Source organism: Malania oleifera, chromosome 4 (assembly GCF_029873635.1).
Source record: "Malania oleifera isolate guangnan ecotype guangnan chromosome 4, ASM2987363v1, whole genome shotgun sequence".
NCBI lineage: Eukaryota > Viridiplantae > Streptophyta > Magnoliopsida > Santalales > Ximeniaceae > Malania > Malania oleifera.
The window spans coordinates 97,155,175-97,172,454 of record NC_080420.1 but is presented as its reverse complement, the minus strand read 5'-3'; the positions used below and the strand labels follow the sequence as shown (position 1 = coordinate 97,172,454).

Sequence of the window (17,280 nt, the reverse complement as noted above, 5' to 3'; positions counted from 1 at the left end):
GTAGTTTGGGGCTCTTTTCTATATAGGTATCTAAATAAACTGTTGGGTCAATTGGATCATCTCAAAGGAAATTCCTAAAACTTTCTGACTATGAAAAGCCTGAAAGTTGTGTAATTTTGGCCAAGTGTTTGTTAGGTTCATTCTTTTAGGGCTCAAGATAATGCTCTGACCCAAAATCTTATAGCCCAAGGTTCTGTTGCCACACGAAATCAATCCACTGTTTCTACAATTAGTGCATAGCAAAGTCATCATTCAGGTGGATTAGAAAGGCTCCTCAGTCGCAGGATTTGGATTATTCTTCTCTAGGAAAGGGGGAAGTGTGTGCAGGTAATGCTCAAATTTAAAAGAGCAAGCAGGAAGACTATAGCAATCCAAGCTAGATCTCAAGGAAGTCTATGGAAAGGTTTGGATCATTATAGATGTTTAGATGCTCAATCTAAAAAGGATGTTGCTTTGTGAGAAGGCAATTCAATCTGAAATTGAAATGCAGAAGGGTGTTGAGGAGCCAAAATTCTTTTTATGGTGCTGCAAATGGAGAGGATGCTTAGAAGAAATGAAGAGAGCTTCTCCTTGGTGGATAGTCAGCAGGATACAAGTGGCTTTGCTAACTTGACAGGTAAAAATCAGGTTGGGAATAAAAACCAAGGAATTGGTACATAGATAGTGTTATGATAGCATTTTTTAATATGATGAAGGCTTATTAATGAATGAACTTCAAGCTTGGTTGCTTTTTTTTCTAGGGACATTGTTTGTCAGATGTTTCTGACACCCCACAGTGGATTTTGTGATATTCCAATTTTTAATAAAGCTGCATATTGATTTACTTATTGGCATTGATGTGGAGACAATGAAGCACAATAGATATTCCAAAATCCAAATGGACTAGTATTTTACCGACTCCCATATCCTTTGATAAGAACAGGGAAATTTAAAACCTTCTTGATAGATTAGAAGTGAGATTGACAGGTCCAGGAGGTGAGGAAATTCTTTCTGATTGTGACAAAGATAAAAAGAAGGGCAGGGGGAGTTAGAGAACTAAAGGGCCTGTTTAGCTGTGGTAAACATTTTCCATTTTCTATTTTTAGTTTTCCAAAGAATTATAACAATTCCAACTTTTAGTTTTTCAAGATTTGTATTTAAAAAAGGTTGAAAATAAAGAGCTTGTTTAGGTAAGAAAATAAGTTTTCATTTTTTATTTCTAAATTGCAAAATAATTACAAACAAAAAAAGACGTGTTTTTCAATTTTCCAAAAATTATATAAGATAGCATTGGCATCATGAATTTTGAGACTTGAATTTCCATTTGTATGAATTTTAAAGAAATTCAATACAATTTTATGCTATATTTTCTCATAATCTACACAAATGCAGACCCAGGATCTGAATCCCATGCTCTCAAACGCAGAGTAAGAAATCAAAAATTTAGAAAACGGTAAAAAGTTATTTCCCAACTTTTCTATGCAAATTTAGAGAATTAGAAAAAGAAGGTGACATTTTTGTAATTATCTGAAAATTTTGAAATGATAATAGAACTATTTTCACTAGGAAATAATGCCAAAACTTTTTATTAATTTTCATTTTTCGCATATAATGTTGTAAAAGTGAAAAATAAGTTACCTTTTTCATAATTATTCCAAAAACTAAAGTGGAAAATAAAAATTGTTTTCCACAACTAAACAGGCCCTAAAATATTCCATTAATTATGGTGGAAGTGGTTTTAAGAAAGATTTTTTAAACAGACCGCCTTTTTTATGTTCTTATTTTTTGTCTTTGTTTGCCCTAGGGGTTTTGAGGGCTGCTTGTTTTTCTCTAGTTGGCGTCTCGCATGTTCACTCATTAAATTTTTTTTGCTATAAAAAAATGGAAAAAAATAAATTAGATCTACCTATCTGATATGAGGCACCATAATCAATTCTTGAAAGATGGGAAGATGAAGAAGCAGAAAACCAGTTGTGCGCAAATGGCAGCAGTAGCAGAGGGCACAATATGGGAGTTGACTTGGAGATGTTGGATGCTATGAACTGTAATATCCTCTCATGATGTGAAGGATAATGTGCTCATTCTCTAGGTTGGAAGAGCATGTGTATTCAAAGAAGTTATTTTAGTATTACCATTAGCAAGAAATAGGGCTGCAAACAAACCAAACCGCTCAGTAGCTCAGTTTAGTAAGAACTCGTGGAGGCTCATTTATTATCTAAATCAGTGATTCCCAACCCAGTTTTCAAGCTCGTTTAATAAACGAGTCAAGCCTAAACATGATGGCCTTAACTCACTTGGCTTGTGAACAGTTTGATTACAGGCTCGACTGGGCCGTTTATTTGGCTTGAATTAGGCTTGTTAAGAGGCTCATTAATGGGTTTTTAATAGTGTCAAACAAATTTTGGAGTGGGCTAAGGGCTTATCGTTATAAATTGGCCAAGCCCAATCCCGATCCCAAGGCTAAGGCCCAGGGTCCACCCAGCAAGCCGCATGTTGAGACCTTAAAAAATCAAACAAAAGAATGAAGTCCTAGATCTAGAACTGTTCAAGCCTTCCATTCCCCTCTTTCTGCGAGTATCCAGGCTCTCACGCACCAGCATGATCACGAAGGGACAAAATCACCTGGACAGATTGAGAGATTGCTGCACCTGCATGACCACTCTGTCTCTTCTCCTTTCCGGACTTTTGCTGCACCTGTGCGTCACTGTGGGAGATTGCAAGGCTCATCATCTGATTGACCTGTTCTGTGGTAGATTGCAAGGCTTGTCATCCGATTGCACTTCTTGGTATTTTAAGTTTTTGGCTGGTGAAACTTGAATTTGATCCAGCGAAAACTCAGATCTTAAGAGAATCCAGACTTCCTTCCTTCACAGAAGTTCAATCTCTTGTACATCATGGTTCTTATAGAGATATTCCATCTAGAGATGGTTTGTTGCATGACTATAGTTCTAGAATGTAGAAGTCCACGCTATTGACAATCATCACATAGAGGTGACCAATCTGAGGGTAGAGGCTTCTGTTGTGACATGCTGAAACTGCTGAAAGGTTAGTGGATTCTCAAAGAGCCTGCTAACTATTTCTGAACAAAGTAGAGGTTCCAAACTCAAGAGGCCACCATGAAATCTGCTATATCTTGTCCTGAGCACAACAAATTGGTAGTGGTTGATTAGATTGGTGGATGCCTGTATTCACATTCACATTATTTGGAGCTCTTATTGAAAATATCTACTATCCCTGGCTAGCTCCTGATGAACTGAGAATAAAGCGATACAAATTCAAATCACAAAAAATGGGAAGATTTAACTTCACAAGAAGTTGATTCCACTCCCTTAATTATATATTAATATCTTAGTTGGTGGATGCCTGTATTCACATTCCATTCCCTTAATTATATATTTAATATTTCATATAAACTGGTCCTGAGTAAAATTATATTGCTGTTCTTATAATTTCACATATTCATGTTGTTTGGAGCTCTTTTTTCCCAGTTGACAGCTAACTCATGTTTTTGAGGTTCCCCATTTATAAAAGTTTGAGCCTGAGCCCAAAGCCAAGCCCAAGCCCAAGCCCAAGCAGCTTTTACTCTGTTGTGCCGAACATGATCATGTAGCTCGACTCAGCTTGGCTCAGCTTGTTCCCAGACCTAGGACCTAGCAAGAAACTTGTTCGCAGAGGCTGGTCTTCCATAGAGATCCCAACAAGAAGCAGTGTGATTTCTCTCCCAAAATTAGTAAAAGTAGAAGCACAACAATGATCAGCCCCTCTACCAAGATCACATTTTTAGCGATCTGCCTTGGACAAATTAAATGTTGTAATCTGCACATTTACATTAGCAGTGGGGACTTTATCGCATAACCCATGTTAAAAGCAATAAAGATGACGCAGGCGGCATAGGATATTCTGTGAAAGCAAAAAGCAACACCCGCACATCTGATAAAACTAGCCTAAAGTATATGAACCACAACAAACACAGGTAAATAAAAAATTGAAAATTTGCAGCCCAAAGCAGCATTGTTCGTAGTCTAAGGCAGCATCTCCAATGTAAGGTGGCATGAATTGTAACCCAGAACTCTAGGAGGTGTAACAGAAAATAGACCACGCTAGGGTTTCACAAAAATGAGCAATGACCACAAACTATCAGCTAGAGCAAATTGGACAAAAGCGTTAGCAAGAAGCAAAGCATGCTAGGATTGACTAGTCAATCACAAACTCAACAAGCAATGGCATGTCATAACCAGTTGGGTTGAAAACAAATCACAACCTAAAGGCAACTGGAAATGCGTAGAAAACAAACCAACTCGCAACATTTTGCATAAGGTCAAAGCCAATATCTCGATCCAAAGAATAATCCTTGCAAAAATAGTCATTTTCCTGCATTTTATGCAATATTTGTTGTCAATATACCTGAGTTCATGAAATTTAGTGAAGCTTTAGAAATTCATTTAAAGACATGTGCTTACTTTCCCCCATTTATGTTGTTTAATTTTGTCCAGTTGTGTTTTTTTTTTTTGAATTTTGATCACATTCTCTTTCCCTTTAAAGGGTTGGGAAGCCTTACTAGAAGCTATGAAGAAGGCAAGAAGATTAAACAATCATGTATTCTCCATGCTGAAAGCACGTTGTCCACTGGAAGACAAGACAGCTTGTGCCATCAAGCAAAGCGGAGCTCCTCTCCATCGGATAAAATTTGAGAAAACTGTGTCTGCATTTGAAACCTTGCCACAGAAAGGTTCCTGAGCTGATTTGGCCAAACTCTTATCATAGTTTTTCTTCCTTTTGGTACGTGTCTTTGTTTAAGGTGAGGAGGTTGTAGTGAAATATTTTCTTGAACAAACACCAGAAGCCAGTATGATTTCATATTTGTCCAGACTTAAGCTGGAAATAGTTTTTAGAGAGAGAGACGAAAGGAAAGAGAGTCGGAGAGAGATCTTGAAGGCCTGGACATTGGCACCATTGTACATTGCATGATCCTTTAAACATATCTGCTCGTTTAAGAAATACCATAATAATATTTATATATGGAAGATTGGTTGGTTATACCTAATGGAATATTGTGTGTGGAAAAAGAAGGGGGGGGGGGGGGTGTGATGCCTTGCTAATGCTCTCAAACATGTAGTTAATGCAACAGAATTAACTCTAATGCTTTCAAGCTTAATAATACGATGATGAACTATCAGCACGGGAAAAAATGATGAATCAATTTGAACCTTAAAAAGTGTATCAACAAATGATCAATCTCAGAAACTGTACTTAGATCCAATGATACTATGCTTGAGAGCATAGACTCGAAACTTAAGCTCATATTGAAATAAGATATAATACAAAATTATATTAAATTTTGGTCAAATTTATATAAATTTAAATTTAAAACCTAAAATTTATTATTGGCTTTCGACCTTTTTTTCCTTTCAACTTCTTTTAATCTGAATTTTGCGATTAGTACATAAATTGAAACTATATTTTTTTACAATAACATACTCCTACTATGTTAAGTCGTTGCATATTCCTTGTTACAATATGCAAATATGAAGTTATTACTAGAATCATAGGAAGGATTTGGGGACTTTACAAGATGTATATTACAATGATATGATATGACAAGTGAATCTAAACACATTCAAGGCATTTGAGATTTTTGAGTCTTGTTGCCTTGTGTTTGATTTGAAGTTTGGATCCATAAGATCAAAAATAAAATTGTATGGTCTTTTGTCTAGGTGAATATTTAATTTAAGATTTAAAATTCATGCATTCAAAAACCATTTTAGAATTAGATTTGTTTGTTTATGATAGTAAATATTCAATTTTAGGTTTCAAAGTTCATGCATTCAAAAATAATTTTAAAATTTAATTTATTATCATAATGAATTTAATGATGTTTTGGTATGATATGTGTTTCTTATTTTGCAATCCAAAAGAAGCATTCGAATGGAATTTGACTCATCATGACAAAGAGTTTTTAGGGCTTTCAGTATAATTTTTATTTCCTAGTTTTCGTTTTCCTTGTAATGTATCAAAGAGAGTTGAAGAGGTCTTTTGGTATCACATTGCCTATATTCCATTTTCTTGCAATACAGCAAAGAAGAGGTAGTGAGAATGCGTTATATCCATGTTAGCTTTTAATTTTTGTAGTCGGTGTTTAATTATTGTGGCAGGAATTAAAGATTATGTATATTTTTTATTTTCCCTTCTAGCAACTTATTGCTGCAATACTTGTAATATTCACAATTCACTTTTTTATATTAATCCTCGTGTGCATTTTTTTATTGAAAAAGTTAAAATAGAATTGTCATGGGATTTGAAATGATTTCAAACATTACTGAATTCTCTAGAACTTTATGCGCGTGCGCGTGAGAGAGAGAGAGAGAGAGAGAGAGAGATTATCCTAAAACTAGTGGTACTAGTTACTAAAATAATTTTTAAGCAATTCCTACTTTTATTTTAATATCTCTAATGTGTATATTTTGCATTTTTTTATTATTCTAATTATATTTTGATTGATTTAGACTTTAAAATTATTTCTAATATTTGATTTATAAAGTTTTAGTAGTGGTATCATCAAATTGCTCAAAAATTTTATAATGACTAATGAATAGTATATATGATAATTGGTTCTTTTTTGGTTGAAGGACTAAAATGTCAATGTATTCAATTGGGTTTTAATTTGTTTCAATTTTGGTATTTAGTTTAACTTACAAATTTTTATTTTTGATTTTTTTTTCATGATTTTTATAGTGATATTGCCTCTTAGTGAGTTCTATTCAGGTCTGATTTTTGTGAGAACCTTCATATGATGCATTGGGTTGAGCACATTAGTTAGAAGGAAGTTGCATTGCCAACTTTAAATTATCTTTAAGCAGATGACTTTAGAAGCCAAGAGATCACTTCATCATGCATCATTTCTTGTAGGAGGAAAAATTAAAATACTCCTGACCAAAGATGAGACTTTGAATTTATCAAACCTTTGATCACCAAATTTTATGGCAGAGTTTTAACCAATGATTTTCATCATTTGTGACCGGAATTATCAGCTATATCTTTTTTGTTTGTTTTGATTTAATATTGTATTTTAATAATCATGAATTGAGTATTCATTGCTTTCTTAATTTAAGCCATCACATTAGCCATTGAGTGGTGGTCTTTGGATGAGGCAAAGGTCATGTATGTCTTCATAATTATTATTCCTTGTTTCTTTCTTAAATATTTTTTAACATAGGCAGTGCATTGTGTTCTGCTTAGGTTTAGAGAATCATTTTTCTTTTAAATGCATTTGGATTATTGATTGATTGATAAGGCCTCAGTGTAGGTGGGTTACTTGATTAGTATATGCAGTTTAAGTGGGTTAAATAATTGTATCAATGTAGATATATAATGTTTTAAACTATGTTTATGATTATTTTTCTTGTGTAATTGAATGTTTTGGTTATGCTTAAATTTGGACTCATTATTTAAACTATGTTTTGTTTAATTTTCGTGCATAGCACAAATTCTTCAACTTTAACACGCGCACATGACTTCAAACAATTGCATGCATGACTCGTCATTTGCAGGCATGTGGCCCACGGTCCGGTCTTCGATATTTAGCTTCATGCTCATGACCTTGATTTGAACTCTAACTCACATACACGCACGTACATTTTTAATCTCGGCTTTAATGTCCAAAAATTATCCTGCAATAATAAGTTACTAAAAATTTGTAAATTATCGAGTAATGATCCAAATATTGTAATTCGAGTTCAATGTTAAATTATTGAATATAATTAAGCATTTAATTAAAAATATAATCTTTAATGCATGATTTTAAACACCTAATTATGCAATTTAGACGCGTAAGCACACCCCCCCCCCCAACTAATGTTTTGTTAGTCTCTAGCAAATAACGTGAATGAAATTCAAGGAGGTATTCACAAATACTAATTCCAACAAACATGAAACGACTGCACATATGACACAACCATATTGTTTCACATATAAGACTATAACCAAATTTCATATAAGCTCATCATATATAATGCACGCACATCTGAAGTAAGTCATTCATGTAAGTCTCATCGTTATATGGTCATTAAGAACAGTATACTCACATGAAGTTAACCAGCAATGCAATTCAGAGTTAATGTAGTCATATAAATCCAAATATAAATAGGCGAAATCTCGAGTTATGTGTAATGTGTATAACTCGTTACACTTAGGATACTAGTGGACACCTATAGAACGGTCGTTTTAACTCGGCCTAACTAGTATACCCTAAAAAATACTCTAAAAAATGGGTTCACTCGTTATATATGAGGAGGAGTATCGCGATCAAACATCCCACATATTGTAAGGAACAAATGCTAAATGTATGGAGTGGACTAGTTTGAAAAATATCTAACCTATTTGTGAGGTGTTGGGTCCTTCACCCTAACATTTTCTCTCCTACTCGCCATATCCAACCAACACCACCCTAAATCAACTTATTCACAACCAGGTGTGAATACATCTGAGGCATTAAGCGGTTGAAGAGTCTTCGTATGTGGAGAACAAGTGTCATGTCATTGACTCTTTGTGGTATTTATGTGGAACATGTATTAACCTTCCACTTCATTCATGTGCAATTCTATTTTTCTTATTCTCTCTTCTGCTCATTCTTCAATTTTTGTATTTTCATTGTCAATTAGGACAATCATTACACTTCTTTTATTGTCTTCATACTATCAATAAGAATTAAGTTTGAATAGTAGTCCATGAACTAAGTCTATCTCTAGGGGTGGTTCAACCTTCACATCTTGAGTAGGCTACAAGACCTAGGTTTCTATCTCCCCACTAAATGCCACCTTTAGGCTAGTAAGTCAAAAGCCAAGACTAGTGTACAAAGAATATCTAGAAGAAAAAAGGGAAAGTTGAGTTTCATAAACTATGAACTAACGTCAAAACTCAAAAGAATGATAAATGGCTCAATAGTACCTCACAAGGTGTCATAGTCATCACGGGCACTCTCTCTGTGCTCACAAGGATACCTAAGTGCTACAAGTCACGTGAAAGTGTATTTTCAGTCTCATGAGATACCATGTAAATACAAGAGTTTATATAGTCAGATTAACACGAATGAACTACTAGTCAACCTACATAGAGTCACAATTCCTATATTAGCCATATAAAGAGAAACTACACATAAATAACCCACTATACAACTTAAGTGTGTAACTCCTATGTTATATACAAGTATGTAAAGGGTATCAGCCAGTGTTAATCATGACCTAATCATTCATATTCAATTTTTTTTTCAATGTAATTTATCATCCACTATATCTCTTTGCATGCTTTCTATCTAAGATCTCATCCCAGTTTGTAAATCGCCCGTGATTGTTTTCATCATGGTTGTTAACACATGAGAAGTGTGAGTAACTGCTTAAACACTTTCTATGGCCAATTGTTGTCGAATCACTAGCAAGTCTGCATCGATAAGTACAATAGGCATTCGCAACATAATGCCTTACCTTGCACCTCTAGTAACTAATGGTATAAATGGTCCCGTGCGGGCATGCCAAAAAAAAAAAAAAAATGATAAAAAATCAAGTACCTTGTAAGGAATGATGTGAAATTAGATGGGTATATGGTGGATTGATTATGAATGAACTCATTATGTCAACTCTCATCAAAAGTGCAAGTATATCAATTGTAAGACTTATAGAAATCATAAAAATCATAGGAGGGAAAAAAGGGGAGGTGGAAAAACTTAGATTAGAAGAGGTAAGGAGAGATATAAAGGGAAGAGATTAAGGGGAGAAGAAAGTGAGAAAGAAAGAGATAAAGAAATAGAAGGGATAAAAGACATTAGGGTTTGTTTAGCATTGGGCTATTGCATGAAATTTGTAGAATGAAGTTGAAGATTCCCTTACAATAACCATTATACGTATTCATACCCTTCTGAAGTCAAACCTACATTAATTTTATGGATACAAGTATAAATTTAAAATAATAAATCCTAATAACAAGGAAGTTTATTAAAAATTTAAAATCTAATCATAAATTGGGACAATTTTATATTAAAGGTTCAATTTAATGTAATTGACACGTTTGCTCAATGCTTACCCACCTTGTCACTTGATGATAAGTGACCTTTGCCTAATTAATGACCTAGTTAAGCATCATCGTCAGATATGGTGGGCGAACTTCGACTAATGACTTATGCAACAATTGTCATATGATGACTTATGCAACTATGGTTGCCTGATGACTACATGTTCTTCGTTGCCTAAGTGGTTAGTTACAACTTTTGTACCACCTAGGGGATAGGCAATTCCATCTCTTGGGCGATTTGTGCGTCGCCAGCAATGTTTGCCTTTTGCCTGCCTCTAGATAAATCTCCACTTAGTTACTTGGGAGACTAGGCAACACGTGATTCACCTTGCCTAGGCGATCCCTTTTTATAAGGCGATTATCTTGGCTGAACTATTACCATCACATTTTGAAAAGGTGCACAAGGATGACACAATCATAATGTAACAAAAGATACTATAAAGCCCAATTTAGTGGTGATTGCAACATTGAATGTATTGGGTTTTTATGCGAGCATGATTTCAGAAAAAATAAGATACATATATGCAATCTTACCTTTAGAAAGACTATTTTTCATGATTCGACTCTTATCAATAGCTTTATATCGAACATCTTTATTATTTTTTTAAGAATTATTTATCGTTCAAATAAATATTTTGATAATGCATTGTGTTGCACCTATCATTCCATTATGATTTTCACCAAACATAATGTGGAAACTTTTTTACTTTTTGGTGCAATCATAATGTTGAGACCAAGTGAGAGAAGTCACTGATTACATCCTTCACATTGCACGCATTTGCTTGCCCATTCCCTGCTTTCCTAATATGCTTATAGTGTAATTACTTAATCATATATAATTAAAGTAAGATATAATGCCATACAAAATAGGGTTCACTTGGATTGGTGGACGTCTTTAGTGTGGTGCTGGTCCCGTTTACATTGGGGTTTTTGTTCAAGGTGTATAAATATAAGGTCCCCCTAGATTGTGACAGTCATAACAAATGAGGGCAACTCATATAGTGTCATCCTAATCTCAATCGAGAGATTAATGCTCAGTTATTTTAAAAAGAAAGTACATTATTATTTGTCGCATGTTTTTCTTTTGGTTTGAAAGCTCCGGCATATGTCAGATCTTAAATTTGAATTTGTGTAAAAATAGATTTCGAATTTTTTTGTTGAATATGGTCAAAATATACACAAATTCAAGCTTAAAACTTGAATTTATGTTCTTAAGTACAATCTACGAGTGTGACTACGTTAAGAGTACATTAGCTTTTGCCAATTGTTGACTTTAATTTAGCAAAATTATTCTTTTTTAACTAACAAGTTTAATGGTTAGTTCATGTGTGTGTCCTAAAAATGCTAAGTATTTACTTTCATTTCACCAATTATTGTGTATACAACAAGGGGCCTCTCATCTCTTAAATCATAATTTTTTTCATCATGCCTTAAAAATTAGGGTAAAAAGACTGACTTTCCTTAAAATTTAACAGAAAAATAAGAATCTCTTTCGAGTTTTTAAAAATCTCGAAAACCTCTCCTAAGATTCCATAAATTTCATAAACCTCCTCTGAGGTTTTCTAAAAAGATATATATCTCCTCTTATATTTGACAAAAAAAAAATATATTTTGAGTTGTATGGTGTCCCAAAAATCAAATGTTGGAAAGATCCATTGGACATTTGAAATCTCAGGACAGATTCGTATCCTTTTACAAATCTCAAATAAGTCATTGCCTTTTGTTCTAACCAATATAAGTGGTGCAAATTTCTAGGGTTTGGAAAGGCTTTCAACAAAGTGGTAGAGGTTATTTTATGTTTGTTCGTACTAGGTTGAGTCCTTGCACGCATTTTGGCGACGCAAGAATTAGGCCAGCTGCTGCAAATATCTTCTGCTTATCTTATTTTTTTTTTTATTTCCTCTCTTTGCCTGGACAAGATGATGGCTGATTAAAGAAATGTTATTGGGTGTTCATTAATTTTGTATTTGAAAATATTTTATATTTCAAACCATAGATAAGATATAATATGAAATTGTGTTAAAATTTATTCAAATTGAAATTCAAAATTTAAAATATATGTTCCAAAATACTGTGTATAAATGCATGAAACCCTTTTAAATGCATGTTGGGTTCATTGAATGATATGAATTGAAATGAAGTTTGCGTTTGATTTTCATTTTCATCTCTTTTCTTTTTTCAATTTTGTTTAACAAATTTGTTGTAACAACTGAGAATAGAAAATTGTTTATGCTGTGTTTTCCGACTCATGGTTTCCTCATACTCAGACCTCAGTCTTAAGTGCCACCGCCAAAGCATTCTTGCGTGTTGGTGACATCAACAAAGGCAAAAATTGCAAAGCACTTGCTCAAAATCCACCTTGTATGTCCATTGCTTACAAATTGTTGGCATTCGAAAGGCTCGTCGTGCAGTTGATATATATGGGTGCATATCTGTTAGGGTTATCTTACATCGGTTGTGGAAGGGACTGGTGGTCAATTATTAAGTGTGAGGGAAAGCCTCATTCCATGAGTTAGTTTTTGGGGTTGAGAAGACCCAAGACCACGCAACATTGGTATCAAAGTTTGGTTCACCAACATCCTCCCTAGTGTGCCGTGCCGGGGTAGACCCCGATGGTTGCCTTGCCGGGAGAGACCCAATGTGTGAGGGGGAGATTGTTAGGATTATCCCACATCGGTTGTGGAAGGGACTGATGGTTAGTTATTAAGTGTGAGGGAAAGTCTCACCCCATGAGTATAAGTTATTAGGTCTTAAGAGTTGAGTCACCTAAAGGATTAGCAATGAGGATGCTAATGGGTCGAGTTGAACCTAAAACTCTTTGTCAAATTAGCAAAAAACTAATCCTCTACCAGACTGTTGAGAATGCTATTTGGGTTGGTTTGATTATCAGGTAGGTTGTCGGGTTGACGATTTATATTGTTTTAAGACAAGGTGAAAAAGAAAAATAAAAAATAATGTGTAAAAGTTTTGCCAAACATAATAAGGTATGTCAATTGAAAACACTATTTACATTAGCATCATTCAAGTTAAAAAAATATTTTAGAATAATAGATATCTCTAAAAATAAATAAATAAAAGGATTTTAAAAGTAATCAAAGAAATATTATATTTACTATCTGATACATGTACTATCAATCGCTTTAAATTATAAAATGTGAAATAAACCCACTAAATTTTTTTTACATGGTAAGCAGGTCGGTTTAGGTCAAGTAGGTTGAACAATAAACCCGCAGGCTACCCCAAACAATCAGGTTATATAAAATGGCAAATCGCCAATGGAACCATAAAACAGCTCAAACCATTTTTTTTGGGTCGACCCAATTCAAGTTGGTTTGGTTGGGTTGGGCAGTTTGGGCGAGTCGATGAACACCCCTAATTAGCATCTGTGGGGATCAGTGGTGGGCCCACATACAACTCAATAGGAGCAAGTGCACTGAAGTTTTAAAAATCATAAAGACTTCTTAGCAAATTGAATGTTTATTCCTAACAAAACACTAATCTGCCCCCACTTTTAAAAGGAAACCAACTTAAAAGACCTAGGACTCTCATCTAAAATAAAATAAAATATGAAAAGTTTGATGACAACTAAGGTGTAGTCTCAGGGTGTGAATTGGGTTATTTAAAATTTTTTTTTAATTCTTTTTAAGATTCTTAACCTCTTTTAATTCTTGCAATGAATTCTTGACCTTTTTGTTGATTTAACAATCACACAAAAACTTAGTTCTTTTTATTCAATCCACAATCACACAACAAAACTTAGTCAACCAATCAAACCAATCAAAATTCAAATCAAGATATACTATGCAACTTCTTTTGACAATTTACACTTCTTCAAGAATTCAAGATATTGAGTTGTCTGTAGTCCTGTATAGATGATTATTTGATTCAAGCCCTCTAATTGATCTTTCAATACGATAATCAATATAACATCCACACTTTTTCCAAAATTCAGATTTCATATAAACTTTCTATTGATAAGTTTTGGGTTGTTAACCAATCAACGTACTCCCTTAAGGTTTTCGCAAATTATTGATCAACCAACGTACTCCCTTTCGGTTTCCGCAATCACAAAAATAAATTAAACTTCAGCTTATTTAAAATCCAATCCATGTAGTTTTTATGATTAAGAAATATAAATCATCCACGCAGTTAATCTATGCTGAAAATAAAGAGAGTAAGAGAAAAAGAGTGATCAAGAGTTTTTTACGAGATTCGGCTTATCCCCAACCTACATTCCCACCTTAGGCAAACCACCTAACGATTCCACTATTCTAGTTCCTTTCCGGGTGGAGCAAAACATTACAAGTTGTAGAGACCCGAACCCGTAAAATAAGGAAAAAGGTAAAAAAAGGCAATTTTAGCAGGCTTCGTTGACGAAGCCAAGGTTCTCGTCGACAAAGGCCCTTTTATGGGTCGTCGCCGAAATTCAGAGCGTCGATGACGAAGAGATAGCAACCGACAGAAAAAATATCGGATAAAGGTTTGTTGACGAAGGAAGAGGTTCCTCAATGAAGAGCCTTTTGTGTCTCATCGACGAAGGCACCATTCGTCGATGAGTTTGACCGGGTCAAGGGGTCTATAAATATCATTTTTGGTTTCTTAAGAGTTAAGAAACTCTCTCTCTCTCTCTCTCTCTCGCTTCGATCCTTTGCTATTCGTCACCAGAATCCACGATCCGATGTTGCTACGTAAATCATAGGTAAAACCTCTACGATTATAGTGGATTGGATCTTCGTTTTGAGGACTTTTGGGTTTCACCCTAAAATTGAGGTAAGGGTCTAAGTTCATTTTTGGTTCGGTAGATTTGTAGTAAATATGATTGTATTAAAGTATTGTTCTTCGGGTTATAGGTTTTGAGAACTCAGTTCACCGTTTTGGGAGTTGTATAGTTCGTGTTTCGGAATTAGGAAATAGGTAAGGGGATTTTTTTTACATCATTCTTTTTAGAAAACTAAACTATTAAAAATTTAGCTTATGTTTATATGTATGATATGACTGCTTAATTGTAAAGTTTCACCAGGTAAAAATGCCAGTTTTATGATTTTACGATTTTGGTAAAAATGAGAGTTTTGGCATATGATCTCCAAACTTTTCAAAACTTTATTATTTGTATTAATCTTAACGTAGGAGATGCTTGAACCCCTTATTCTCCATTTATGATATTTATCGAGTTATATACTATATAGCGGATTTTTGACCAAATGAGTGTGACATATGATATGAAATGGAATATGTAAATTTTTTTAAATACGCATATGAACTATGGGAACTAGAGTTCCATTTTGCTATCTGAAAATAAGGAAAACAGGTGTCGGTTATATACCGAGCTTTATTTGTGAAAAGGGTTAAACCGAGAGGGTGTGTGCCGATTCATACCACAGTACGATTGAATGAGTTTGTGAAAATACTGGAACTATACAGGTGATTTGTGAATGTGAAACAAGTTAATTCGTTTTATCATAAATTGTATATACGATTATTGAAACAGTAGCTTATTACTATCAGAGCCTTAAAAAGCTTACCGTTATATCAGAGCTTTAAAAAGCTCACCGTTATATGAGAGTCCTAAAAAGCTCACCATTATAAGAGAGCCTTAAAAAGCTCAACGTATTATAAAGCCTCAAAAAGCTTGTGTGCGGTTTCGTTGCTTTATATATTGGACACAGTGCAACCACACATATGATTTTCAGTGTGGGTATCAAGATAGTTGGTTGGATTTTGGAGTGGCCACTGGTGGATTAATGGATCAGGTGGTACTAGTCGGACTATAGTAAATCGCATAACCTGAAGCCAAGGGGCGGTGTTGGCAGTTGTTATTATTGTATCTAAGCTGGACAGTGTTCTAAATATGCATATTTATAATTTGAAAACTAAAATGGGCAAAGTCATAGGTTTGAGTGCCGAGCGGAGTGATCGTACAGTGTATGGGCCTATACCCTACCCTAACCTCGGGGACTCTTGCTTGCAACGATGTTTAATTATCTATCGCAGGAATTATATCCATATATCGTCTATATTACAGTATTGGAAATATGCTATATATGTAATTGTCTTCTACTAGTTTGAATATGTATGGTCACACACTGATGTAATATCTTCCACCTTACTAAGAAGTGTCTCACCCTAACATACAACCTTGTTTTAGGTCCTACAGGACGTCAGTCCTAGTTGCTAGAGGGACTTGAAGGGTCGTTCTATTTTTTTAGCTTACGTAAGTGTTTGTATATGTAATAGACTCAAAGCAGAATATTTTTTTTTAGGGGATCATAAGAACATGTTATGTTTTAAGTACAATTGTATCTATTTGAGGATACAGTTAGAAACTATGGTTTTTGTCTATTAGATTCCATATGAATGTTTATGTTTTCCGCTGTGCATGATATTGGATATCAATATGAAACACCCGTGTGTCCCTATTAAGGGTGGGTGGTATGTGTATGTTCATTCAGAGATAGGTGTATTATACAGGTATAGTAGCACTCTGGGGCAGTATAATAGGCCAGGGCATTATAGTTGGTATCAGAGCCTTAGCCAGCCTGAAGTGTGATATGGTTCACACTGCTTGGTTATAGAAATGCTCGGAACTTAGGTTGTTAGGTTCTGTAGATTAGACATTACTAGAGTTTAGGATATGGATAAAACATTTGAGTTTTGCTTTGTATACCTGGAGACAGAAATCCATTGACATACTTCTGTGTTTTTCTAGATCAATCGAAAGGTTTAGAAAATCATGGCAATCCATTGACGGTTTTGTTTCTGAGTGGAAGGGCGGAACTTGAGTTAGAATGAGAACATTAAATTATTGGAGTACGTTAATATTAATAATATGGATTTAGGGAACTAAGTCTATAGTATTGTAGTATTAGCTGATACTTAGGCTATTAAGCTTCTAATGGATGTTCACAATTGCTTTTTAGATGGTATCAAAGGACAATACTGCCAATGTGGGAGGCAGTAGCAGTGGGGGTGTCAGCCATGAGGTTGGCAGTGACTTTACGAGTGTATTGCAGGATTTTGCACAATAACTTATGACTGAGGTGGTGCGAACGAATAAGGGGTAGGACCGTCCCACGGCTGAGATGGGATGCTCCATTGATCAATTCACTAGACTGAAGCCTTTGATTTTCATAGGAAGTGCAGATCTGATTCGAGCTGAGAATTGGATCCAGGAGATTGAGAAAATCCTCTATGTTTTGAGCTGCACAGAGAAGCAAAAGGTAACCTTTGCAACATTCAAGTTGT

The 17,280-nt window shown here is 34.6% G+C and overlaps 1 protein-coding gene across 3 annotated transcripts in view; it reads left to right on the top strand.

The window, feature by feature from the left end:
* Window positions 1-5,016, top strand: part of LOC131153114 (protein PIR) — a 149,753-nt gene extending 144,737 nt beyond the window's left edge. For all 3 annotated transcript variants that reach the window (XM_058105175.1, XM_058105177.1, XM_058105176.1), the window contains exon 31: window positions 4,522-5,016. In XM_058105175.1, coding sequence (XP_057961158.1) covers window positions 4,522-4,716 — 195 coding nt within the window. In that variant the 3' untranslated portion in view covers window positions 4,717-5,016. The remainder of the gene's footprint in view (window positions 1-4,521) is intronic.
* The last annotated feature ends 12,264 nt before the right edge of the window (window positions 5,017-17,280 follow it).